At 41.1% G+C, this 25,707-nt stretch overlaps 1 protein-coding gene and 1 long non-coding RNA gene across 9 annotated transcripts in view; one reads left to right on the top strand and one right to left on the bottom strand.

Moving 5' to 3' along the window:
• Positions 1-884: 884 nt before the first annotated feature.
• ECT2L (epithelial cell transforming 2 like) overlaps positions 885-25,707 on the bottom strand; it is a 77,345-nt gene continuing 52,522 nt past the window's right edge. For 4 of the 7 annotated variants that reach the window (XM_070461407.1, XM_070461412.1, XM_070461409.1 and 1 more), the window contains 10 exons: positions 23,114-23,239; positions 19,090-19,176; positions 13,626-13,840; positions 12,555-12,702; positions 10,854-10,927; positions 10,598-10,754; positions 9,918-9,983; positions 8,550-8,638; positions 2,990-3,162; positions 885-1,674 (listed from right to left, as the gene is read on the bottom strand). In XM_070461407.1, the coding sequence (XP_070317508.1) occupies positions 1,547-1,674; positions 2,990-3,162; positions 8,550-8,638; positions 9,918-9,983; positions 10,598-10,754; positions 10,854-10,927; positions 12,555-12,702; positions 13,626-13,840; positions 19,090-19,176; positions 23,114-23,239 (1,263 nt within the window). In that variant the 3' untranslated portion in view covers positions 885-1,546. Of the gene's footprint in view, positions 1,675-2,989; positions 3,163-8,549; positions 8,639-9,917; positions 9,984-10,586; positions 10,755-10,853; positions 10,928-12,554; positions 12,703-13,625; positions 13,841-19,089; positions 19,177-23,113; positions 23,240-25,707 lie in introns of those variants that run through there. The other 3 variants (XM_070461408.1, XM_070461410.1, XR_011485599.1) reach the window with 3 other exon arrangements.
• The window catches only part of LOC110137320 (uncharacterized), a 95,765-nt gene continuing 86,173 nt past the window's right edge, over positions 16,116-25,707 (top strand). For both annotated transcript variants that reach the window (XR_011485600.1, XR_011485601.1), the window contains exon 1: positions 16,116-16,265. This is a non-coding gene — a long non-coding RNA (uncharacterized lncRNA). The remainder of the gene's footprint in view (positions 16,266-25,707) is intronic.

The following is a 25,707-nucleotide window of genomic DNA, read 5'->3' on the forward strand; positions in this document are numbered from 1 at the left end:
CTCTCTTGTTACTCATTCTTTGGCCATATTTTTGTTGTTTAGTCCCTCAGTCATATCCAACTATTTGCGACCCCATGGACTGTAGCCTGTCAGGCCCCTCTGTCCATGAGACTCTCCAGGCAAGAATAGTAGAGTGCGTTGCCATTTCTACTCCATTCTTTTGCTATAGAGAGAGACTTTTCCTATTAACAAAGAGTTTCTAAAATTTGTCCTATTCAGGATCATGTAGTGTCTCAGGATTTGTTTTCTATTATATGATAGTTCCATTTTGATCACATTTGTGAATTTACATTTATTGCTGACTAACAGCAGACATTCCTTTAATGTTTTATTCTGTCTGACATAGATGTTAAGCTGCATGCTTTTATCATAATCAGAAGTGTGATTTTACACTGATTAAAAACAACATTTTAACTTTTGTACATTTTTAAACAAGAATTTAAATTTTTAAGAATTAGAAGGAATTTGTATTTTTGTCGTAGAAAAAAGAAAATGTCTAAAATAGCCTACTGTACAATGCTAGACTGTACTAGTAGATTTCATTTCCTTAAAGGAGAATTTGAAGCAAAGAGGAAACTGACAGCCAAAAGCTTCCAAGATTAATACAATATTATCTATTATTAACTGAGTAAAAATATTACTATTGCATATATCAGCTAAAGTTTCAAAGTGGCTAACCAGTTTATAGCTTCAGTTTATTAAATAATTAAATGAAAGCTTTAAGGGCCCAGAAAACTACTCAATACCTATTTTTATTTTTTTTCTGTTTTAAATAGAATTGTCTTAATTTCTTCAGTTTTTACTCAGCTAAATTCCATTACAGGCAAGTTTTGTTTTTGTTTTTTAGAAAGTACCCCCTCACCCTCTACCAAACAGCCTTCTAATTTAGCAGTGTAACAAATTTTTAAACCATTTTATTTGGAAGGTCTAAGAATTTAATTTGACAACAAAAGAACAGTTAAGAATTACAGAAAATTTTAGTGCTTTATAGTGGTATGTTTTTAATGCTCTCTGTAGGAATACATTCACATTATGGATGTATGTGACCAGTTTTTTAGTAAAGTACTATTTAGATTTCTTATACATATTTTTAAAATCTATAACTATTTCATGGAAATGTTAAAAGAGGTTGATAATTGGTAAGTCACCAACAGATTAAGACATTTCTCTAGACTGATCATTTAAGAAATACTTTTCATTATGACTTTATTTTTCATTAGATCAGAAAACAAATCTTTAAATACTCAATATCCTTATTCAGCCTTAGGTATTGTCAGTCAGATTAAATAATACTGTCCATGAAAAACAGCTATCAAAAGAAGTGGTTCAAATTTTTACATTTAAAATTTTTCTTATCCATTTCACCTAATTGAGCATAGATGATAAAGTTTAAAAGTTAGGAGGAATTTTATGAGTCCCCCCTCGTTCATCCACGGATCATCCATGATGAACCATTATTCTGCTTCTTACTGGATCTTCTGGAACAGAAAACAACACGCTGTCTTTGTCAGGGCAGATTGGCACCCCTGTTGTCTGAGGTCCAGACTCATTTTTCCATACTACTTTTGATGGCATTTTGGAGTACAGACAACCATAGAAATTTATCATCTTCTACTTCTGTTGCACAGATCCATTCATGTTTCGGACCTTGAAGAATAAATGCATTCTTGATAACTGTAAAAATATTGGAAGTACATAAATTAATTTTTGTAGGTAACAGTCAAAAGGAAAAAATGTTTTAAAATTCAAGAGTTGATCAAGTCATCTTGAAGACTTTTTGAAAATTAAAATTTCAAACACAAATCCAGTTTAGAATATAACTTCCTAAATTACTGAAAAATTCAAATGTAGTCTAAAATAAACTTGTCTTTATAATTGTTTAGTTATAATTAGAAATTATTTTTAAAGTAATAGATGATATGATATTCTTTAATTTCAGAAGGAACTGGAACCAGTAAAGGTCTTTACAAGAGTTATTGTAGATAAGATGCTGAGAGCTGGACCTTGGCCACCCTGGTAGGAGCACCAGGACAGAATGAAGCCAGCGACGACTTAGCTGAATGCCCACTTCTAGCTTACATTATGATGTTCTGACATAGAGCACAGCTGATTAAGGGGAGATGGAAGGAGACATGTCATGCACATTATGGATAACTAACCCTTCTTACCTGAGTTTGAAAATATTTATTTCTCAATAGGTGAAAATATTTATTCCCACATTTAGTGTTCAGTTTTTCTCATGCTCAGATTTTAAATGAAGCCAAAGCTAATGGAAAGCAGCTCTTTTTAGATTAGTTCCTTCTCTGAGATCTTGGTTCTAGCTTTACCCGTAAGTCCTACCTTCACGTGCAGTGAAAAATATTGGAACAAAAGGTGTTACATTCCTATTGCCTGGCCTAACAGAAATATAGGAAAAGAGATACAGATCTTTTTAAGATTGGAAAGTAGAGTGTAAGACAAAAACTAAAAGGTACAGTAGGTTTAAGTAGGATTTCTTTTTGTAACAATTATTTCTTCTGAGATTATTATGAGTTAAATGTTACTAAATATCATTTGCAAATGCATCCTTTAGAGAACTCGTAAATGCAAATTTACGGAAATAGAAAACAGTCAAATCTGCAGTAATCACTTAGCCCTGGTATAATGGAAAAGTAACAGATAAAAATTGTAACATCTACAAGCAATAGAAGATAGTGGTTAAGGACTCCAGCTTCCCTGGCAATGATAGAGGGTTATGTCTCCCTTTGTGACTTTGGAAAGCTGTTTTCCTAATGTGTAGGGTATGTGTCTGACAATGCCAGCATTCCTTTCTTTTGCTATTTCAAAGGTAGAGGAAAGTTTACATTAATGAGATCCTGAAAATACTTGGGAAATTATTTGCAAATGCAAATTCCAGTTCTCTTCCTGCTTTTCTACTTTAATAGCTAATGAGTTTTATATAATACAGCTTCTTAAAGGTGTTATCTCTTAGGAGGAAGAGAATACATACATTTGGAATCTGGTATGTCTTCTATGATTAACCTATGAAGTGCCACTGATGCAATGAATTGGTAGGTTGATTTTGAAGTCCTTTCAAATGGAGTATGAGATGTACCCCGACTAGAAACGAGCAGTGCATCGTTGAAGAGGAAGAGACTGAGATCACAGGTATGTTCATAGAGCCTGGTTTAAAAAAGAGAAAGAGCAGTTTAGTTTTACATATGCATACATATGTGCTTTGTTACACACTTCACCATCTTTATGCTGATAAGCTCATCATCAGGGTTTTTCCCTCAGACCTTTGGACTGACTCTTTGAAGTTCTCTGTATATTTTTCTCCTGGTGTGAATAGTCCCTCTGTCTCTCAGACCAGTCATGTGGGTAGGCCTCAGGGTTCCTGGTGGAATGATTTGAGCTTATCCATTGGACAGTATCCAACCAATGCAGAAAAAAATGAACACTGAATTTTCCCAGTGTTACAACACAAGTCAGGTTAAAGCTGTGTTGGTATTTTGTGTTTGATGTACTTAGACAATCTGTGGAGAATGTTTTCATTTAGTTTGGTTTCATCTTTAAGGGTAACAAGTTGGGTTAGAGAGAAGCACAAGAATCAATAAGGTGTACAGTGTCTCAAGTAGAAAGCAGGGGGAAAAAAGCATTTACTAAGTAGGGAAATAGAGAAGTTTCTAATACCAGTTGGAGAAAAATTGATGAAAGGTTGGATTTAAGTACCTCTTCAATTCTACTGAGGTTGCTACCATGGTCAATGGTAGGCATTTTTTGGTCCCTAACCTCCATCTAGTATCCTCTGTGGTTTTCTGCTGATGGAGCCAGATCAGTGTTAGCAGGATTTCACTGTGCTCTGGTGTGGGTTATCTCATGGGAGTACTCAACCAAGCATCAAATGATGTACTAGGGAGGAACTTGGGAGAGCCTCACCCCATGCCCCCAATCTCTGTCCAGCACCAGGAGTGGCCAAGTGCAGCAAGCTCGTTACTTGGATGGAGGATAGCCCCCCAAAAATGTTTTTCTCTTAGAAGCATCAGGAAGCCCTCAGGAAGTTACTCTAAGCAAGCAACTCAGTTGACTGGGTTTTTGAGAGGAATTCTCTATTTTTTATCTTCGTCGTCTGTTTGATTTTTCCGTTGCTGAGTTAGAACCAGAGAGAGTTGTACAGGAGTGACACCGTTACATCAGCGTGTACTCTCAGTGGTTTTACTGTACTATTGTTTCACTTTTTGTTTGGCTCACTCCTCCCTCCACTTGGGTTACCCAAGGTACCAAACAGTATATCATCTTTCCACTTTTTTTTTAACCCATTCAAGTAGTCACTCACATATGTACCTATGTGTGCATCTATTTACAGGTAAGTGGTTTTGAGTATTATTCCAGGCTCTTTTCTTGCTTTTCCCAGCAATAGAAGTCACTTCAAGTTCTTTTTAATGACCAAATAATAGCATGGATGGACCATCATTTTTCTAACTCTTCCCTCACTGAGTGGGCATTTCTTTGTTTGCAGGCTCAGGTCTCTCTTCCTTCTTCCCTCCCTCGTTTCCTTTGTTTTTTCTTTATTGCCACTGTGAGCAATATTTGAAAAAACCAGTTCCTTACATATAAACAGACTCCTTACATGCGCTGATATTTCTGTGAGATAGGGTCTCCAAGGGTAAGATTGATTGACCAAATGGTATATATATTTTTACCAAAGACTGACATAAAAGCTACTATAATTCACATTTAAAATCCACTCTGTATCATAATGGCTCTGACTTCTACAAACTTTACTATGCCTATGAATTACCCAGAGATTTTTGTTAAAATGCAAATTCAGTAGAGCTAAACTAGCCCGCGGAGAAGACAATGGCAGCCCACTCCAGTACTCTTGCCTGGAAAATCCCATGGACGGAGGAGCCTGGTGGGCTGCAGTCCATGGGGTCGCAAAGAGTCAGATACGACTGAGCGACTTCACTTTCCCTTTTCACTTTCATGCATTGGAGAAGGAAATGGCAACCCACTCCAGTGTTCTTGCCTGGAGAATCCCAGGGACTGAGGAGCCTGGTGGGCTGCGGCCTATGGGGTCGCACAGAGTTGGACACGACTGAAGCGACGCAGCAGCAGCAGCAGACTAGCCTGAGATTCTGTGTTTCTAACAGCTCCCTGGTGATGCTGGTTCGCCAGCCACACTTGAGAGTATTGAGGCACTTAAGTCGTGTATTTATTACAGCTGTGCCCATGATGTGGGCAAAAGACTAGACTGGAAGAGGGAGTGGTTTAAACATTTTTAAGGAGTGCTTTGCTTCAGCTTCAGCTCTTGGGAGAGTGTTGGGGGTACAGGTCATGTTAGGTGTGTGGAGAGATAGAAATGCAGTGGTCATCCAACCACTGGAGCCACCTTCCTTTTTCAAACATTTCCTTCCCATATCTGTGGTTATGATTTAGGCTGGAAGGAGTGGGATGCTTCATATTTACTGGTAGTTTGCAAGAAATAATGTTCCAGATTAAGTTGATAGGTCATTCTGAGAATAAGGGAGCAAACAGAAGTAAGGGTGAGGGAAAGGGGAAGCAAGAAAAGGGGTGCATGTAGATTGGTATGTGGTGAGCTGTATGTGCTGAATGGCCACGTTAGACAAAAGAATTCCACCCATGTTTGTGACCCTTCTTTGGCAATATTTTTACTCTTATTACTGATGAGAATCATATCATTTGAGAAAAATATTTAAAAGCTGTAATAAAACTTTGCCTTTCTATCAGAATGGCCAGGGAATGTGCCTACCAGGGTGCTTTGAAGATGTAGCTTTGAAAGGGGTGTTTGCTTTAGTAAACAGATGTTTGGTTTTTCACTTTGGAAGGGATAGCATTGAAAGTAAGTTAAATGAAGGGAGAATTCTAATTGTGTGACCCACTTGGACTGGGTGGGTGGATGGCCCAGAGGAGGGAAGAAGCAGGCACATTTATTGAACTTGGAGTTGAGGCCACTTGTAACCTGAGGACGTGAGCAGAGAAAGATAAATGCACAAAGAGGTTTTTATTATTTTAATCTGATTATGAAAGTGCTATTTAAAATACATATAAATGAATTTTACCTAGGAAAAAGCTTTCCAAAAGCCCTTTATACTCACCAAAAGCTTCAACAAGTTTCATCCAAAGACAAAAAACACCAGAACCCTTTTTAAAAAACCTTTATTCTTCCACATATGTAAAAACAAATAATTTTGCGTTTCACGTTGACATAATGGAACAACTGAAATGGAAACTCTGGATCCTACTCAAGTTGCAGAAAACTGCTGCTGCTCAGATTCAGAAGAACCAACTCCACAGGTAGAGTGTTTTCCTTGAACCTGGACAGGATTTCTTTGCTTTTTCACAAATAGACTCAATGACTCTGCCAAACATAGCTTAAATTCTTAACACCATTCTAGAAGTGTTTTGTCATTATTTAATCACTATTAATACATTAGCCAGACCAAGAAACAAAGTACCCAACTTCCATAAATACATAAAACTTTAAAAGTAATTTTCAGAGCATGAACTTTGGCATGAACAGATAACAGGACGTCATTGGTTCTGTGAGCTAAGTGTTAGTCACTCAGTCGTGTCCGACTCCAACGCCATGGACTGTAGCCCGCCAGGCTCCTCTGTCCATGGGATTTTCCAGACAGGAATACTGGAGTGGGTAGCCATTCCATCCTCCAGGGCATCATCCCAACCCAGGGATCGAATCTGGGTCTCCAGCATTGCAAGCAGACTCTTTACCATCTGAGTCATGAGGGAAGCCTCTGCAAGCTGACCTGAGTCAGAACTGTTTATCACCTTGTCCTCATCACCCACCTTCTGACTAGTGGAGCACAGTGGCTTCTGGCAGTTGCCAGGATAAAAGTCAGTTCAGAGCCAGAGTCCTGTATCCCTGAGGAATCTGGGTATTTCTCTTCCCCCAGTGCCCAGTTTCCTGGTCAATGACTATAGGTCCCTTTGAGTAAGCTAAAAGTAAAGTTAACAATATACATACTCTGTAGTTTAATAATGTTTGTCCTCAAGAGGACTCAGGGTCTGAGCAGTGGATGGCTCTGTTTGGTGATCTAAAGCCATGCCTCCATTCACCAGTCTTAGAGGCTCCACTTTTGCCCTTGGCGACACCCCATTAGAAGAACAAAAGTAAACATAAATGCTTAAAAAATCAGCAAGTGTAAAGTCACACATGAAAATGTCAAAGTTCCAAGGTACATAAAGGCTTAATCCAAAACTATGTGGGTTATATCTACAGAGAGACAAATGCCTCCAGGTTTCCTAGCTCTAAAATGACTCTCCCCAGAGCAAATTCTGTCAGTTAGAAACATGGACTTAGATAAAGAAAGATAAAGGAAGCGTGTCTGAGAATGAATATATGAAGGTAAAATTAATTCTAATAATAAAAAACTGGAATAATCCCTAGCATGTGTCCTACTACACAGATGTGTTTAGAATTGCTAACTTGATATCTAGCTTCCTTCTCTTGTTGTAGTTCATTTCTATTGTTCCTGACCAAAAACAACAAAATGAGAAAACAAAAGCCCTGGGACAGTGAGAAAAGTGACACAGTTGTGTGACTTGATTTCCATTTAAGAGACTGGTTAAATCAAGGTGAAGGGACTGGTTTATTCCAACCTCTCCTCCAACCCAAATCCTGTCCTGGGCCTTTGGGGAACATTCGGTGAAATGTTCATTGAAATAACAGGCAATCTGATTTTCATTTCTTTTATTGGAATTAATTTCTCTGCATTTGGTTGCTCTTTGTGGAGCTACCATCTTTGCCATTAATACTGAAAACATAGATTGGCAAACAGTTTTCTAAAGCAAGAATTTTAAAACGATGGCCCCACTCCTTGCTTTTTGTAAATAAAGTTTTATTGGAACACAGCTACATTTGCTGACTTATATACTGTATTGTTTATGAAGATCATATTAATCATTATGTATTGTATTTATGTAGTTGCTTTTGTGCTACAATGGCCAAGTTAGGTAGTTGCCACAGATATCACTTGGTAAGAAAGACCTAGAATACTTACCATCTGACCTTTTATAGAAAAAGTTTGCCCATCCTTGTTGTAAAGGAGAAAAGGACATGTTAGCACCTTCGCATCACAATAGTTTTTACACTACTGTGAGCACTGTGCAAACTAGACATGTGAGACCTCAATACAATGGTGGTCCTATGGTGAGACCTTTCAAGTGCTGACCTCAGTAACTAACTGCAGGTAATTAACTGGTCTTCTCTTTCTTAGAGTTGAGCAGATCATCCATGTGATATCTCACATCAGCTCTCCTCTCAGTAGGAAAGTGACCAAACCAGAAATCCCATGTCTCAAGTTAGTGGTCCAGACAATGACAGTTTAGTTTCTTACATTCTACGAAGTAGCTGCCTGGAATGTGAGTAAGGTGATAAACACCTCACGTGTCTCAGAGGGGTGCATGTGTGACTTTTCAGATCCACACAAAGATTTATTGTATATTTACAATATGACAGACATTGTACTGGATTCTGGGTACAAGATAAGTAAGAAACACTCATAGCCATAGGATAGCTGAATATTTACCTTAAATAGAAACTTATGTCCTCATCACAGCAGTGAAGTTGGGCCACATCTTGAACCCTAATCAGATATCTGTTTGCTTCTGATAGAGTCTATGAAATAAACAAAAAGAATTAGAAATATATATATATATTTTATAAAATAAGTCTCACTACTGAGTAATCATATCCCAAAAGATGTAAGTGGTGAGTATAACTAAGTTCAATTATGAAAAAAGCATTGTTTTTAAAACTATACTTGAGGGAGTTGTCTAATTTTTAAAACTATTGAAATTTTTTTTTATTATAAATGCTTTCCTACTACCAAAAATAAAGTGGGGATGTGGGTGAGTCAGAAGGGATCTATCAAGAAAAGGAAGTGAATGAAATGTTACAAATTAAGATGTCAGGCTCTTTTACTGATCTAGCCATGGAGATGATCACTTGGGGCATATAGTGATCCAGAGATAACATTCTGTGGACTTTGTGAGCCCCAAGATTTTTGGATTTTCTGTAACCCAATCAATCCCATTACTCTTTCCCTTTCAAAATGTGCAGATATAAACTAGGCCAAAACAACTGCATTTTGCTTCCTCAATTTGGCCAAATAAAACCACAATCGATTGATACTTTAATTCAATATAATTCACATATTAAACTCCCGCTATATGCTGAACACTAGAAGACACTAGTTCATACCTAATGGAGCTCCCAATCTTGTGGATAAAGGACTGTAAGAAAGTGTGACAGGGAGGGGCAGGGTGTTGAGAATACCGAGGAAAGGGCAACTCACATCTGGAGATGTCAGGGGAGACTTTTCAAGGCAGATGATACTTGAACTGGATCTTTAAAGTATGAATAGGAGTTTATCCAGTGGAGCAGAAAAAGAAGCAATTTCTTAGAGGGAAGGGCATGAGCAAAACACAAATGTGTAGGGAGAGGCTGACATCACTAGAGAACTGTGAGTGTGTCTGTGTGGTTTGATCATAAGGTGGTAGGCAAGGCAATGAGAAGGAAAGCAGAATGAGTCAGACGATATTCCGTAGGTAACAGATAACTAACAGAGGACTTCTAGGATTTTTACAGATGTCCTCAGTGGGCAGAATCCTGCACCAGACATTATGTGCAGGGAGATAGAAAACAATAAAGACGTGGCCCCACTCCTCAAAGCGGGTCATGAGCTCTGTATTACCAAGCAAGGTGCTAAGACTACAGAGAAATCTTGAGATGGGGTCCAACCCACTTGTGCCTCTTCTCATCTAGCATCCTTGCAGATAACAAGGATAACAAGGCAGCACCTGGCATACAACAGGCACTCAACAGATGTTAGCTGCATCAGAATCTCTGTCTCCTTTTTGAGCATGAGATGTAGCAAGTGCATTAGAATACGTACAGGGCACCCCCAGATGAGTCTCTGTATGTCTAACAGGTGATCTTTCATATTGATGTTCTGCTTCATCTAGAAAAGAAAGTGATTTTAGGCAAACTGAAATTGTGATATTTTTATACATAAAAACAGATTAAAATATGTTATGGCACTTGATAATGTTGTGGTATTTTCATAAACTATCATAAGACTCTATTTCCTGTACCCAGTGTTTTAAAACAAAGAGGCAAGTGGCAAGACTGTCCAAAAAGTTTTTTTCTGGGTGTACTGTGTTATTGTTACCATTCAGCCCAGACTCCTGGGCTGTGTGCCCATCACAGTGACATGTTCAGAATGGTAGTCCTATACTCCAAGATGATCAAATCTTGCAGAGAATAACTGTGATTGCTGTACTTTCTTAGGCAGGAAAGTTGACTAACACATTAAGAAGTACTTTCAGAAACAAAGAGGTTTGCTCTTTTCTTTAAAATCTGTCTAAGTGTACTTATAGAGATATCTGAAAACATTTGGTTTAGAATAAAGGCCCTCAGTGCTCAATATCACTGAATACAATGATTTAGCATTAAAAGGATGAAAAAGTTTGAAGAGAACCCCAAGAAGCTAAGGGATTTCGGAACCTTTGAGTCAGAGTACCACAAAAGCATTAGAACATTTTTAAAGGACACAGACTCTTACCAGCAACCAACCTGATCTATGTAGCCTTTGTAATTTTTGATTTGGTCAATTGCAATGGTCAAGTTTCCACGGTCAATATGTTCTGCAGGAGTGTGAAGCCTCAGAGCATAGAGAAGATGAAGATATTCTTCAAACCTTCGGGATGGGTACAAAAGCAGCTCCGGAAGACTGTAGGAGGCGCAGAGAGAAGGGAGCTCTGGTCTCTTACTGAGGCCACAGAACTCCAGGCCTTGGCGTGCCCTAGCTGTGCTCTCCCTCAGAGCTTACCTCAGCATTTTGGTAACAATGGTCTTATCGTGCCTCTTCAGGAAAGCTCGGAATGCTGGTATCATTTCTCTGCACTAAGGTGAGAGTTATATTGTCAAAATTCTGTAAGACAGTTGTGAAGTGTTGTTTCTGTCCCACCAGACAAGCATAATCTATGAAGCGCTTAAAGCAAAAGGGCAACATCTACACCAAATCACAGTACTATTAATACTATAGGTGCTTCCTGATATCCTAAGTATAATGTATTAATTATTACCATAAATTAACCCTAGTCATTGAGCTTAATCAGTATAGAAAAATAAAAATGAACTTTGCATGCAGGTAGGCCTGGATTAGAATTCTAATTTAATTTTATCTAATTCTATGTGACTTTGTCAAGCTTACTTAACTCCTCTGAGCCTCAGTCTTCTTATGGATGTCACAGCTAACTCTTTTGGTGAGGGGCTGGGGAGGGGGCGGAAATCCTATCCATAGAGTGCCTGCCACACAATAAGTGTTAAGTGTAGGGATTGGTGTGTGATTCTGCTGTTAAGCATGTTTTCCACAATAACATTAAGAAGGTGCTCCTTTGTACTTAAAATCTCACCATTACAGCCCCCAGGAAGTCACCTCATTTTTCTCAGATGCCAGTAATTCTAATTTCTAGAAATCAAATAGTCACTGATTTCAATAATATTAATAGCTAACATTTACTGAGTACTTACTTATATGCACCCCCCATGCTAGTGAAATAGACACATTATTATCCATAACTATAAAATTGCTGGCACCAATCTGCTATGATAACGTGATGTGCTTTGCTCCAATTCTTGTCCTAAAGGTCAGTTCTATGATACTGCTTTATTCATGCAACTTTCACATAATCGACTTGCACAGCAGAGCTTAAACTCCCCGGGGTGGAGCAGGAAGAAGACGACAAAGGGAGATGTCTGAGGTCAGGAAGTGTTCAGAGACCTCCCAGCCCCAAGCCTTCACTTCAGGGCCTCAGGGCAGACAGGTGGGCAGGGCCACAGCAGACAGGGACAGGGCAGAGGGCACCACCACGTCCCAAGGTGCCCCTCCTGCTGCCCTTTTGATGCAAACCGAGGAGGGAAAGGAGGTATCTTATTGCCATCAGAGGAGATCCCAATGAGAGCAGCAAGGGGCACAGATGAGAGCTGCATAGTCCTGCTCAGGCTACATACACATTGCCATAACGAAGACAACTGTTTAAAAGGCACTTGGTTGGGAATACGAGACAAAGGAATTCCTTATTTTATCATGAGATTTCACACATTGAGTGTCATTATTCCAACACATGATTATGAATTCCTTTTCTCCATGAGAGAGCTGGACTCACCCCACGGGTTGTAGAGGCAGTGTGAAAGCAGGGTTCACAGTTTTGCTTCTACCTAACTGTGAACTATGTTCCTATAACCAAGCCCTAGGGTAACTGGGGCAGGTGGGAGTCCAGAAATCTGCATGAGGGCTAGTTCAGTCCCACAGCCAGTTCCTAGGCACTGCTGGGTCAAGCGCTGTGCCAGCCCCTAGGGGTCAAAACTAAGTCAGTGCCCTCATCCTCAAAGAGCTCAAGGTAAACCAGAGGAGGAGATCTGGAAGCCAAGGATAGAAAAGAAGTCTTTCCTACTAATTCTAGTCCTTCTAGTCCTCGCAAGTTCAGAAGATCTAATTAAATGCATGGATGGTCCCTCAATCTGTTACCTTCTCAATAGTTTTTAGAACCATAGGATAATTGTTGAAGAAATTGGTATACATGTTCAACTGGCTTCCAAACTTTATGAATATTTCTCCCACACAGTGAGCGGGGCCCCATTCCTGTAGTCTGTCTCTCAGGTCATCTAGAAACCGCCTGCAACATGAGAAAAGCATGGCTGTGAAATATTGACCAGTGATAGCCTATAACTTATAAAAAATAAATTTGTTCTCAGTCATTTAGGGCGGGGCTTTTGTCAGATCCTTTCGCCTTGACACAGCGCCGGAAAGGGAGGAAGCAGGTTGACTTGGGGGCTGAGTCGGGATCCCAGGCTGGCCTGGAGAGGCTGCCCTGTGTTCCCTCTGCCCTTTGTCTGGGGACAGTTTCTTACAGTCCTCAGAGCAGGGTGCTCAACTCACTTCAGTGGCTGAAAATGCCATCACCGCCACTAAGCCCATTTCCCTTGGATCAAAGGTTATTCTTCAGCCATCACAGAATTTCAAAACTGGAAGCACACCAGTTCCTTTTATAGAATCTGGGGTCCCCGAAGCTAAGGAACTTGTTCTAAGTTATCTAAAGAGTTACTGGCAGAGAAACACAAGTTCAGTTTGTCTTACTTTATTCAGTGCAAATGATCAATTTTCTCTCTCAACCCTTCCATATACATATACTGTTATTACACAAATCCCCAGCCTCTGGTTCTCTAAGCAAAGTATTCTAGTGACTTAATCCGATTACAGCCTCCTGTTCCTCTCCCACTGATCAGCCAAACGCTGATGACTATGAACAGCTCCCCTTCCCATTGTCTTTGGCATAAATAGCATGATGAATATAGAATCCCCAGGCACTGAACTCCACCCCTTGTACTGTGGCTCTGAGTCCAAGCAGGGATACACCCCAGGAGTCATCACTGCTGTTTGCAGCCCACTGTCGAGAGTCGTCTCTCTTCTGTGAGAGGATCAGGCAGTGTCCCCGGGAAGGGCAGAGAATGACTGAGCCTCTGTATAACTTTTTGAAACAAGTGTGTGCTCCTCCCATACTACAATGCATATTTCAAAATATAGCTATTCAGAGTTTACCTGTTGAGACATAAGATTTGCAGAATATCAGAGAACATGATCTGGATGTTTGCAGCACTCAGAATGGCTCTGTTTGATGACAGTGCCGCTCTCAGTGGCCTCACGTAAACATCTCTCACAATTTCCAGCATCTGCACATATTTTCTCTCGCTCTTGAAGAGTTCCCTGACGACTCTCGTTCGCTTTTCGGCTGAATCCAGCTGGAGTTTTCTCTCCTGTGGAAAAGCATTAAGAACTCAGAAGGAAAGTGTAATGACTCATTTCGGGCTTCCATCATCAAAAAGCCTGATGGTCAAAGGAGACAGAGAAATGAAAGTATTGAGCAGTCAGGCAGTCACTCTGAGGGTGTCTTTCTGGTTCGTGATACACAGGGCTGAAGGTAAACTTGATAAGGGAATGTGGAGGACTCTGCTGACCACTGCTTGTCCCCATCATCAAATTGTCCCTCACACTGGCCAGCCTGATGCCATAGTAGAGATGGGCCTTGGACTCTTGAATCTTGAGAAGGTGCAGATTGAGAATTTACTTTTATCCATCTATCCATCCAAATAGATATCTAGTGTCATGTGCTAGGTGTTGGCGCTACAATGATGTGAAGGCAGAATTCTGCCCTTACAGAGGTGATGGTGAGAAAGCCTTTGGGTTGTGCATTGTTTTCCTCTTTTTTTTTTCCCAGTAGTGTTTTATTGATTATCGTGTAAACAAGACTGAAATGAGCTAGACCTCTCATTATCAAATAGTTCAATAGTTATTTCCTGCTGGGTATTATGAAATACCAAAATCATGCTCTTCTTTCTGTGTTTAGGAAAAAGTACTGTCTCTCCTGGGTAGTTAGGTTTCCCGATGTTCTATGCTTTCTATATATCAAAGTCCTGTTTTAGCAATGCCTAGGGAAAAGCCATGCACTGATATAAAGAAATCCCACACCCTGATATTGAGTGCAATGTTTATGATTGGAGAAATTAATTTTCCTTACTGGAATTAGGATTCTTTCCCTTCTATTTATACTTTTGAAGTTGTAAAATTAGTATTTTTACAATCTAGAAAACAATCACAATATTCAAATTTTAAAAATCTAATGGCCTTGTATTTGCACCTAGAACAATTAAAACTCTTAAAACACAATTTCCTCTTTCCCCTCCAGCCCTGCCCCACACTGCCCCAAATAAAATATGACAATACTAATGTTTAATGCCATGTGATCTGCACCTGAAATGTCAACCATAATTTCATGAGCTAAAATTAAAATGTGAAAATAATTTGAGAGAAGAATCAGAACATTCATTCTGTTTGAAATACTATAAACACTGTTCTTGGTTAGTTTTAATCTTTCAAACACATGCCTATTGTATATAAAGCCCATTTAGACAGTTTAAATTCCCTGGTGGCTCAGCAGTAAAGAATCCACAGCAATGCAGGAGATATTGGAGACACAGGTTTGATCCCTGGGTCAGGAAGATTCGCTGAAGGAGGAAATGGCAACCCACTCCAGTATTCTTGCCTGGAGAATCCCATGGACAGAGGAGCCTGGTGGGCTACAGTCCATAGGGTCACAAAGAGTCAGACAAGACTGGGCAACTGAGCAGGCACAATGAGTTTAAAATTACATCCATATCCATTGGCAGCTGGCTTACAGTCCATATTACATTTTATGTGTATTTCAGTTCAGTTTAGTCGCTCAGTCGTGTCTGACTCTTTGGGACCCCAAGGACTGCAGCACGCCAGACCTCCCTGTCCATCACCAACTCCTGGAGCTTACTCAAACTCAGGTCCATTAAGTCAGTGATGCCATCCAACCATCTCATCCTCTGTCGTCACCTTCTCCTCCCATCTTCAATCTTTCCCAACATCAGGGCCTTTTCCAGTGAGTCAGTTCTTCACATCAGGTGGCCAAAGTATTGGAGTTTCAGCTTCGGCATCAGTCCTTCTAATGAATATTCAGGACTGATATCCTTTATGTTGCCATCCAAATGACTCTCAAGAGTCTTCTCCAATACCACAGTTCAAAAGCATCCATTCTTCAGCACTCAGCTTTCTTTATAGTCCAACTCTCACATCCATACATGACTACTGGAAAAACCATAGCTTTGACTAGATGGACCTTTGTTAGAAAAGTAATGTCTCTGCTTTTTAATATACTGTCTAGGTTGGTCATAATGTTTCTTCCAAGGAGCAAGCATCTTTTAATTTCATGGCTGCAGTCACCATGGGCAGTGATTTTGGAGCCCCCTAAAATAAAGTCTGTCACTGTTTCCATTGTTTCCCCATCTATTTGCCATGAAGTGATCTTTAAAATACTGGCTTTTTTATAATAATCATTATAATTAATCATTATAATATTTATAATGATTTTGATTTAAGGCTTCAGTTGTCAAACTTCCACTGTTATCTTGAAACTATAATAGAGCACTGCCCAGCATAGCTCTTAGCGCCCGGCCATTGCTGTGAACCATTAGCCCCACCCCCACCCCACCCTGTTACCAGGCAACGGCTACTGAGAGACCGTTAGCGTTCCTGCTCAGTCATTGGTTGGTGGCACAGTGGCCCCGCCCACAAACAACCAACTGTCAATAAGCTACCGTTGGTGGGAGCATTCCGCCAACCGTCTGCGCGAGTGGTGGTCTTCTGGTGGAAAGTGAGGTAAGAGGTGGATCTCAGCTTTTTCCCTGGGTTCTCTAGCTCACCCAGCCTTGGGCCAGCAGGGGCCCTGTTCTGCAGGGCTCTGGAGCTCTTGCCAAGGCGGCCCACTGGCCGAGCCCCAGGCCTTGAGGCAGTGGTGAGCTTCTCCCCCATCCCACCTCTGTGACCTAATGGTAGTGGCCATGTGCCTGGGACTTGGTCTCCAGAACCTGTCCCTGCCATTTGGGCGGCCTGAGGAGCCTGAGGTGCCTGGCTCCGTCAGTGATGCCGGCTGGGCAGGGTCTGGGACCTGGCCCTGAGGGAGTCACCAGTTGAAATCTGCCTCCTCTCAGCCAAGACCAGAACTCGGAGGGTGAAAGTGTGCCTTGGGACCTGGCCCTTTCCTGTCAGAACAGAGGATAATGTTTGTTTGGTAGAAATTTATAGGAACATCATTACCTGACCATGACTTGACCTCAAGAACAAAGGCTCTGACACGGAGAAGTCTGCAAGGACTAACCACACTCCCCCTCACCTTGCCTAGAAAAGGGCTTTGCTGAGAGCTTTCAGGGAGTTTGGGGTTTTTGAGGCCTGAGCCACCTGTCTCTTGCCTGGCCCTGCCATTAACTTTTCTCTGCTCCGAACTCATAACTTGGTATGTTTGGCCTCACTGTGCGTTGGGCATATGGAGTTGTGTTTGGGTAACAAAACCATTGTGCAGTATTATCACCAATGGTCAGAGGAGATACTGTCGTATTTGTTTCCTTGTAAACTGTCTCTTCCTGGGTGGTTCCTGGGGATGGCGTGGGGCTGAGTGAGCCCGTGGCCGCCGAGGTGCACAGGGACACTGTCCACTGTAGGCGGACTGTAGGCACCATCCACTGCCGGGGTCCAGCCTCGGCAGGATCCAGGGGGTACCCTCAGGATGAACAGTGTTGGCGAGAGAGAGAGAGAAGACATGTGAGACCAGCCTTGATAGGGCCAAGTCTGCGAGGGAGAGAGAGAGAGAGAGAGAGAGAGAGAGAGAGAGTGACCAGACGGGGGGTGCAGCAGAGTCTGGCAGGGTCTGGCAGAGTCTGGCAGTGCTTTATTTTTTACCGTAGCTTTTATACCCTAAGTTAGTACATTTCTAGGGGAAAATAGTTTAACATTACATCAGCTTGTTCTTCATGAAACCAGGGTGTTTTCTGCATACTTCTTTGTTTATGAGGGTCTTGTACATTATCTTCTGGCCTTGGGGCCTATTAACATTTTATGCAGGTCAGGTGAATGTAAACCTATTTTCCGTTTCTATGGTGACCTTAACTGAAAGGTAGCAGTCTCATAGGGCAACAGTACAGAGTAGAAGTATAACCTTGTTAACACAAAAATTAATCCTTCTGCAGAAGTTGTCAGTTGAGTTTATCTAAGAAGTTTACCCCACACTGACTCTGCGACTTTGGTGAAGCAGCCTCTGCCTAGCACTCCTGGGTGACAATTAACAACCATCTCATTGTTACCACACTAGGGCTAAGCTCTTATTTTTCTAGACCTTTAACTATATTAACAATGGTTTCCACTGCACAACCTTAGCACATTAAGAGTAAAAACACAGCAAGCAAAACACAGCAAACAAAACACAGCAAGCAAACGTCAACCCAATAACCACTTTTAGAATAATTTTTCTTGTGTTTTCTAATAGGACTCCTTCACCCCTCAAAAAGGCTCTATGTCTATTAGGGCCTTTATATGATTAGGTTCTTTATGCTGTTTTATGATTAGGGTATTATGAGCAGTCATGCATATTAGTACCAAGGGCATAAATGCATTTGCCAAACAAACTAAAATACCAGCAAAGGAGTTTAAATTAAAATACTCCTTTCACCCTGGATAATCTCATAAAATACCACCACCTGGGAAACTTATAGATTAAAGTTCTAAATTGATTCTTATTTGGGAAGAGATCGGGGAAGGCGTTCTGCCTGTGTCACAGAAATTAGGGAGTATATTGAAGCAAGCATCAGAAAGACAGATATCATCTTTAAGGTGAGCGCCGGGGGCAGCTTTTCGGAATCCCTGAAAACCTGATCCGCCTTGCCTGTCAGGATTTCTCCTCATGACCTTGTCAGGGGTGGGATCTCGTGTGCCGGCTCCCGACAATCCACTGTAGGCAGACGGGTCCCAGCTATTGTGTAGTTGGGAAAGAGCCCAGGGCTGAACGCCCTTCTGCAGGATTCAAACGTTTCTCTCTGCCTGTTGCTTGACCTTAAGGAAATCATTTTAAGTTTTCTGACTTGACTTCCTCTCCGACAAAATGCGGGTTCTAATGTCTGCTTTTCAGGATTCTGAGGTTGAAACGTGATAGTAAAACTGGATGTGTGTTGTAGAAATGCTAGGCGGCACGCATGCGCTGTGTGCTAACCAGCAGTATGGGACCAGGCCTCTGCCGGTCCACACATCCTCCACCCACTACCCTTCGAAAGACAGCCCTAAAGGTTATATTGATTATCCTCAACATTTGAAATCAGACAGTAGCTGATGATGAGTCGGTTAGAAACTGTGACTGCTTGATTATACTCCATCAGCAGTTGATGGGTCGGTTAGAAACTGTGAACCTTCGTGTCCGTGGACCATTTTTTTAAATGCCTGTCTAGCATCCTATTAGAAAAGCATGGAGTAGCACAGAGATGACTGTTGTTGCCAAGATGTTTCATGTCCATCCCTTTGGCTCAGCTTCTTTTTAGATCAGGACTTACTCAAAAGAAAAAGCTACTGGTTGGATCTCCTCCAGTTATATTTGGGGTTTTTCCCCCCTAAGAGAAACTCTCAAGAAAAAAGAAAGAACAAACCAGAATAGTTGGCTTACCAGCTTAACCAGCAACTCAAAATTTGGATCATTTTTGCTGAGACTTGGTTTTGTGTCCTGAGGGTTATCTTCTATAACATCTCTTTCCTGAGGATTAAATGCAGACTTGATTATTTGGAGGCAGGCCCTGGAATATCTAAATGCCTAGTCAGTGCTAAGCCCACAGGAGGATTTCAGTAGCTCTGCCTTTGGCCCTAATCACAGAGTTCTCTAGACACATAAGTTAAGAACTCAACAAAATTAAATTTTATGTTTAAATAAAAAAATAACTTTTTGCTTCCTAGGAACTGTGTTAAGAAACTCAATTCAGTGCAGTTGCCATTTTCCCTGGGAGCAGCTCTTCACACGTGCCTGGGAAATAGGTCTCTGCCTCAGTTCTGGCAGCAGTGAGCACATGTTACCTTACTTTCAAGATGCTAGAAGAAATGTTCACAGTACTTTGTAAAATTCACCTCTTTTTTCACCTAATGAAAAAGTGTCATAAAGAAATTCACATGGCATTTCTAGATCCGTTTCCACATTTAAATATGGCTTATTCTTTCCCCACTTTGCCTTGTTAATTTTTCTTGTGGCCTCCATATAAATTATCACATTAAAAAATAACCCCCCTTCTGCCTGCAGCATCCCAGGGTCCACCCGAGAAATGGAACAATGGTCTCACGTTTGTGTTGAAAGCTAATGATGATTAATGGTCACTACTGCTGCCCTTCTGAGTCAAAGATAAAACTATCCATGGCAACCTTGATATGTAGGAGTGAAACTAGAAGAAAAACACCAATTTATAACCAAGACTCCTTTTGCCTTACTCTACTCAGACAAAGACACACTTTTATTTTGTACCTCCAGACATCCCTCATGGCTGCCTGAAGCCTTTGTGTAAGACCCCTGGGCCCAGAAGCACATGTAGCCAGCCAGTTTCTCCTGGGCCTGCAGGCCCCACACCTGAGTGTGAGCACTTCATGGCTGCTCCACATAGTCTTTTCACCATGTCCTTTCTCTTCCCCATTTGGGGCTGACCCACACCAGTCTGGCATGTATTTATACTTGCGTGCGTGTGTGCTCAGTCAGGTCCAACTCTTTGTGACCCCGTGAACTTTATAGCCTGCCAGGCTCCTCTTTCCATGGAATTTTCCAGACAAGCATACTACAGTGGGTTGTCATTTCCTACTCCAGTATTTATATTTATGCTGGGGGGCGGGGAATCTACTTTGAATTTTGACAAAATAATTCAAAATTTCCATGCGTGGAACATTGTCTTCTTTCAAAATATGTAATAATGCTGATCATTCATGTAGAGAAATGATAACTTCAACCAGTCAGCAGTGACACTGCAGTTGTGTAGGTAGATGTGGTTGCAGGCATAAAATGAAAATGAAGCTCAGCCTGCTTGACTGGAGGTTAAGAGAACCCAAGCCATACAGATTTGGATTGTGGATTCTACAGATGACAGAGGCCCCCTTATCTGGGGTATCATCCCTTTGGACAGGCTCCCATGAGTGCTCAGTCACTGAAGCTCAGCAGTGGACTCCTAGACTACCCTGGCTATCTTAGAACCTGCTTACTCAGACTGGGCTTTGTTTCATCTCTGGCTCAGCAACAGCTTTTTAAGAATTTTTAAACCACTGAACTACCAGGGAATTCCCAACTACAGCTATTTCTTAAATGTAAATTTTTCTTTGTGGATAGCAAGTCAATTTGACATAGTAATTTTGTTTAAAACTAAAAACAACACGTTCTCTCATTTTATATTATCGAATTATTAGGATTTTTAGAGCCTGTTCTTAGGTTAAGATGCCATTTGCTATTCATTTTGAAACATGAACTTGAAGGAAGTAACGGAGCAGGAAACTTCACACATTTTTAAGGAAACAATTATTTTGAGTCGATGGGCCTTTGCCTTGACTCTCTCCATGGCCTGTAAGGGAGACTTTGGATCACATATTTGGAATTTTCCTCTAGGATCTTAGTTATTGCTAACATCCTACTTATTGCTGATGCTTCTCCCAGAAAACAATTGACTACCTGAATTAGGGTCCAGAAAGAGTTGTGAGGCTTCCCCAGTGGCTCAGTAGTAAAAAAAAAAAAAAAAAAAAGAAAGAAAGAAAGAAAAATCCATCCGCCAATGCAGGAACCACAGGAAATGTAGTCTGATCCCTGCGTCCGGAAGATCCCCTGGAGAAGGAAATGGCAACCCACTCCAGGATTCTTGCCTGAGAAATCCTATGGACAGAGGAGCCTGGCAGGCTACTCCATGGGGTCGCAGAGTTGGACACGACTGAGCAGCTGAGCATGCATGCAGTAGTTGTAAAAATGATAGTGCTGAAGAACAACTATGATTCTGGCTGTGACCTATCACCATGGTTCTATAGCATCAGGGTAAACACTGCAGGCATATCAAGGCCAGGAGTTACTACTGTACTACTGACTGGGCAGCAAGATGATAGATAGATAGATTTATAGAGTGAGCTGTCTACCTATGTATATGTATATATGTATGTGTATTTGGTCCTGGATTTGGCAGACTAATCCTCTTATACAAACCCTTGTGGAAGAATCTATAAAACAGTTGTCTCAGAAGAAGGCATTACTTTCCATGCCCATGGCTGAGAATTTGTGTGCTCTTCTGGATGAATATCTACACTTTTAAAAATAAACTCCAAGGTGTGGAGAAACTCACCTCCATTTTATCCAAATTCAGCCTCTATATTTAATCTGTGGTTTTCCTTCCTAGGGCCACCAACTTTGTTTCATGGGCATTGTGCACAGGCTCCCAAGTGTTAAATAACAGAAACCAAAATAAGAATATAACACCTATTTTTTTTTAATTTTATTTTTAAAAACGGAAAATATCAAAGATATTCCCAGGCATTAAGGACTTTAAGATTTCTGTAGTTTTATTACAGGAAGGTGATGTAACAAGAGCAGGTCTATTGGTTCTGATTCTCTGGAGAACCCTGATGAGTACATGGTCTGTGAGTTTCCTAAGAGATAGATTTAGGGGTCAGGCTACAAGGAAGCAGGGTTCTAACATCTAAAGGCTTTGATGTCCCTGGGAATGTGTTTATCAAGACTCCTGCTGGAGAGGATGCTTGTGGTTGGAGAGAATAAGCTGCTTCAGGGGGTGGGGGTTCTGCTAAGAGGCATGGTCTACTAAAGCCAGAGGGCAGGGGCTTCATAACTGCAGGCCTTTCATTCTGCTGAGTGAGTCTAGGGCAGCTTGGCGGAGAGGATGCGGCCCCAGCGGGGCACCGTTTGTTTTCCCCTGCACTGTGCTGTCCTGAAAGCTAGGGCAACAAAGTCTTCCAGAATATCAGGTTAATAGGGCAACACACGATTTGCTACTAGGGGAACTTACAAGTCTATTTTTCCTAACAGTCTCCACGGTGACTTTGTGTTAGGGGTGGCATTCCCAGCCTTCAATCATCAGAGATAGGTGCTTTTCCAATGGGCATGAAATGGCATTTTCATAGAAATCAGTTCTCTGAATGACAATGCAATTTTCAGTTTTTCCTGAATCCATATTACTTCACTTAACCAAGAATGTACGTATTCTGAATATAGTACTGGCAAAATTATTTTTGCTCGACTAAAGAACTAGCTTCAAACCCACTTTTTTTTCTTTTATGAATTTGAATCTCAACTAAAAGAAAAAAAAAAAAAAGAACCATTTTTAGTTTCAGCAAAAAAGTGTCCTGGGATGCAAATGAAAAAAAAAAAAAAATCTCTTTAGGTTATGTTGGACAGAATACACGTATTCAATTCTTCCCCCAAGAGTCAACTAGTGTTACTCTCATCAGCATGATGCCATGTAATCCACTAATCAAGTAGATTAAGTGTTACTAACATTATGAAACTACAAAACACCCTTTTAAAAATAAAAATCCATGAAAATGAAGTTCTTACAAGAAATGACAAATTGAAAGCTTTCCAGGTTAGAATTATCATTACTGATTATGAATTTCTTAAGCACATTTCTCGAACTGTACAGTGAAGCAACAGCATAAAAATACCACAGTAATTTTACCTTTGTGAGTAAATTGTGTGTTGCTTTTGGGTCACTTTTTGTCAGAATGACATTTCTTTCAAAATGCTTGCTCTTTTTACTACATTTCTTCAGCAGAAAATATGACAAAAATTCCAGAGGGTTGTCCTGAAAGATTACCAAACCCCCCCCCCAGAACAATTTTTATTTCAAATGCAGGTCAACAAGAGTGCAGCAGATATGAGAACACATTTTCTAGTAGCATTTTCAGCTTTCTGCCTAATTAATTTACAAGTCTAGAAAACAAAGTAACTGTTTGAGGTAGTAAATGAGGCTTTCTGGTTAATCTTGGTTCTCAGCTTATTGTTACAGTTCAGTGAGGATGCCAAGGTCTTGTGGGAGGGTCTCAAGGTCTTCAGAACCAAAGTGGCCCACACTGGCCTCTTAGCCAGAGGAGGAAAGGAGACAGGACAACTTTTGTCCTGTGTTACAGCGGAAAGAAGAGAGCCTCCAAGCAGCAGAGTTCTTTGGGAAAACACCCTGGTGAGACTCCCAAATCTGGTTCCCTCTCAGGCTGTAGGTTTGAACACCATGAAAATTATATGATACAAGGTTATTTTTAAATAATTTGGTGGCATAAATACCATGAACCAACATCAAACATTGAATAATTCTTTGGTGTTTGAGAACAGTGCAGAGAATTTCAGGGCCTCAGGATTATCCCTGTGAACATTCCTGATCGTATTATCAGCAGAATTCTCCAGGGCCTTTATTGCTGGGCTGTGAGAGGGTTGGCTAGTGCACTGAAAAGTTGAGTCTTCAGAGAAGGCTACCTGCAACTCCTCAGGCTCCACACTGGGCCATGAGCCCAGGAGATGTCTGGTGCTTACCCAGGAAGCCAAGTTGAAACCATGATGGATAAGGAGAAAGTGTCCAAAGCCAATGTTAAATCCCCCACAAAGTATAATTATTACAGTGGAAAGGAAGGATTTGAGAACTGTTTCCTGGAAAACTACAAGCCTTATACAGCATCAGGTATGTTAATAATACCCCATTCCTATCCTGTTCTCAGCTTCCCCTGAACTGAGGCCTGCAACAATTATACCTCCTTATGCATCGGACCTCTGCAGATACCAAAATTCTCAGATACTCAAGTCCCTTATGTAAAGTGGTGTAGTACTTACATACAACCTAGGACACTCTCCCAGATACTTTGGTTTGTGTGCTCAGAGGTTAAAGCGTCTGCCTGCAATGTGGGAGACCCAAGTTCCATCCCTGGGTCGGGAAGATCCCCTGGAGAAGGAAATGGCAACCCACTCTAGTACTCTTGCCTGGAAAACTCCATGGACAGGGTAGCCTGGTGGGCTATAGTCTGTGGGATCGAAAAGAGTCGCACACAACTGGGCAACTTTTACTGTCACTTTGTGACACCATGGACTATAGCCCACCAGGCTCCTACGTCCATGGAATTTTCTAGGCAAGAATACAGGAGCTTCAACATCACTCATTATCAGAGAAATGCAAATCAAAACCACAATGAGGTACAATTTCACACCAGTCAGGATGATTGCTATCCAAAAGTCTACAAGCAATAAATGCTGGAGAGGGTGTGGAGAAAAGGGAACCCTCTTACACTGTTGGTGGGAATGCAAACCAGTACAGCTGCTATGGAGAACAGTGTGGAGATTTCTTAAAAAACTGGAAATAGAACTGCCATATGACCCAGCAATCCCACTCCTGGGCATACACACTGAGGAAACCAGATCTGAAAGAGACACGTGCACCCCAATGTTCATCGCAGCACTGTTTATAATAGCCAGGACATGGAAGCAACCTAGATGCCCATCAGCAGACGAATGGATAAGGAAGCTGTGGTACATATACACCATGGAATATTACTCAGCCATTAAAAAGAATACATTTGAATCAGTTCTAATGAGATGGATGAAACTGGAGCCCATTATACAGAGTGAAGTAAGCCAGAAAGATAAAGACCAATACAGTATACTAATGCATATATATGGAATTTAGAAAGATGGTAACGATAACGCCATATGCAAAACAGAAAAAGAGACTCAGATGTACAGAACAGACTTTTGGACTCTGTGGGAGAAGGCGAGGGTGGGATGTTTCGAGAGAACAGCATCAAAACATGTATATTATCTAGGGTGAAACAGATCAACAGCCCAGGCTGGATGCATGAGACAAGTGCTCGGGCCTGGTGCACTGGGAAGACCCAGAAGGATCGGGTGGAGAAGGAGGTGGGAGGGGGGATTGGGATGGGGAATACATGTAAATCCATGGCTGATTCATGTCAATGTATGACAAAAACCACTACAATATTGTAAACTAATTAGCCTCCAACTAATAAAAATAAATGAAAAAAAAAAAAAAGAATACAGGAGCTTGTTGCCGTTTCCTATTTTGGGGGATCTTCCTGACCTAGGAATCAAACCCAAGTCTCTTGCATCTCCTGCACTGGCAAGCTGATTCTTTACAACTGCACTACCTGGGAAACACCCCCATATACTTTACATATTTATTCATTTGGCTGTACCGGGTCTTATTTGCCACACATGGGATTTTCAGTCTTTAGTTGCAGCTCTCAGGATTTAGTTTCTTGACAAGGGGTTGAA

The sequence above is a fragment of the Odocoileus virginianus genome, chromosome 34, assembly GCF_023699985.2.
Source record: "Odocoileus virginianus isolate 20LAN1187 ecotype Illinois chromosome 34, Ovbor_1.2, whole genome shotgun sequence".
NCBI classification, from domain to species: Eukaryota; Metazoa; Chordata; class Mammalia; order Artiodactyla; family Cervidae; genus Odocoileus; species Odocoileus virginianus.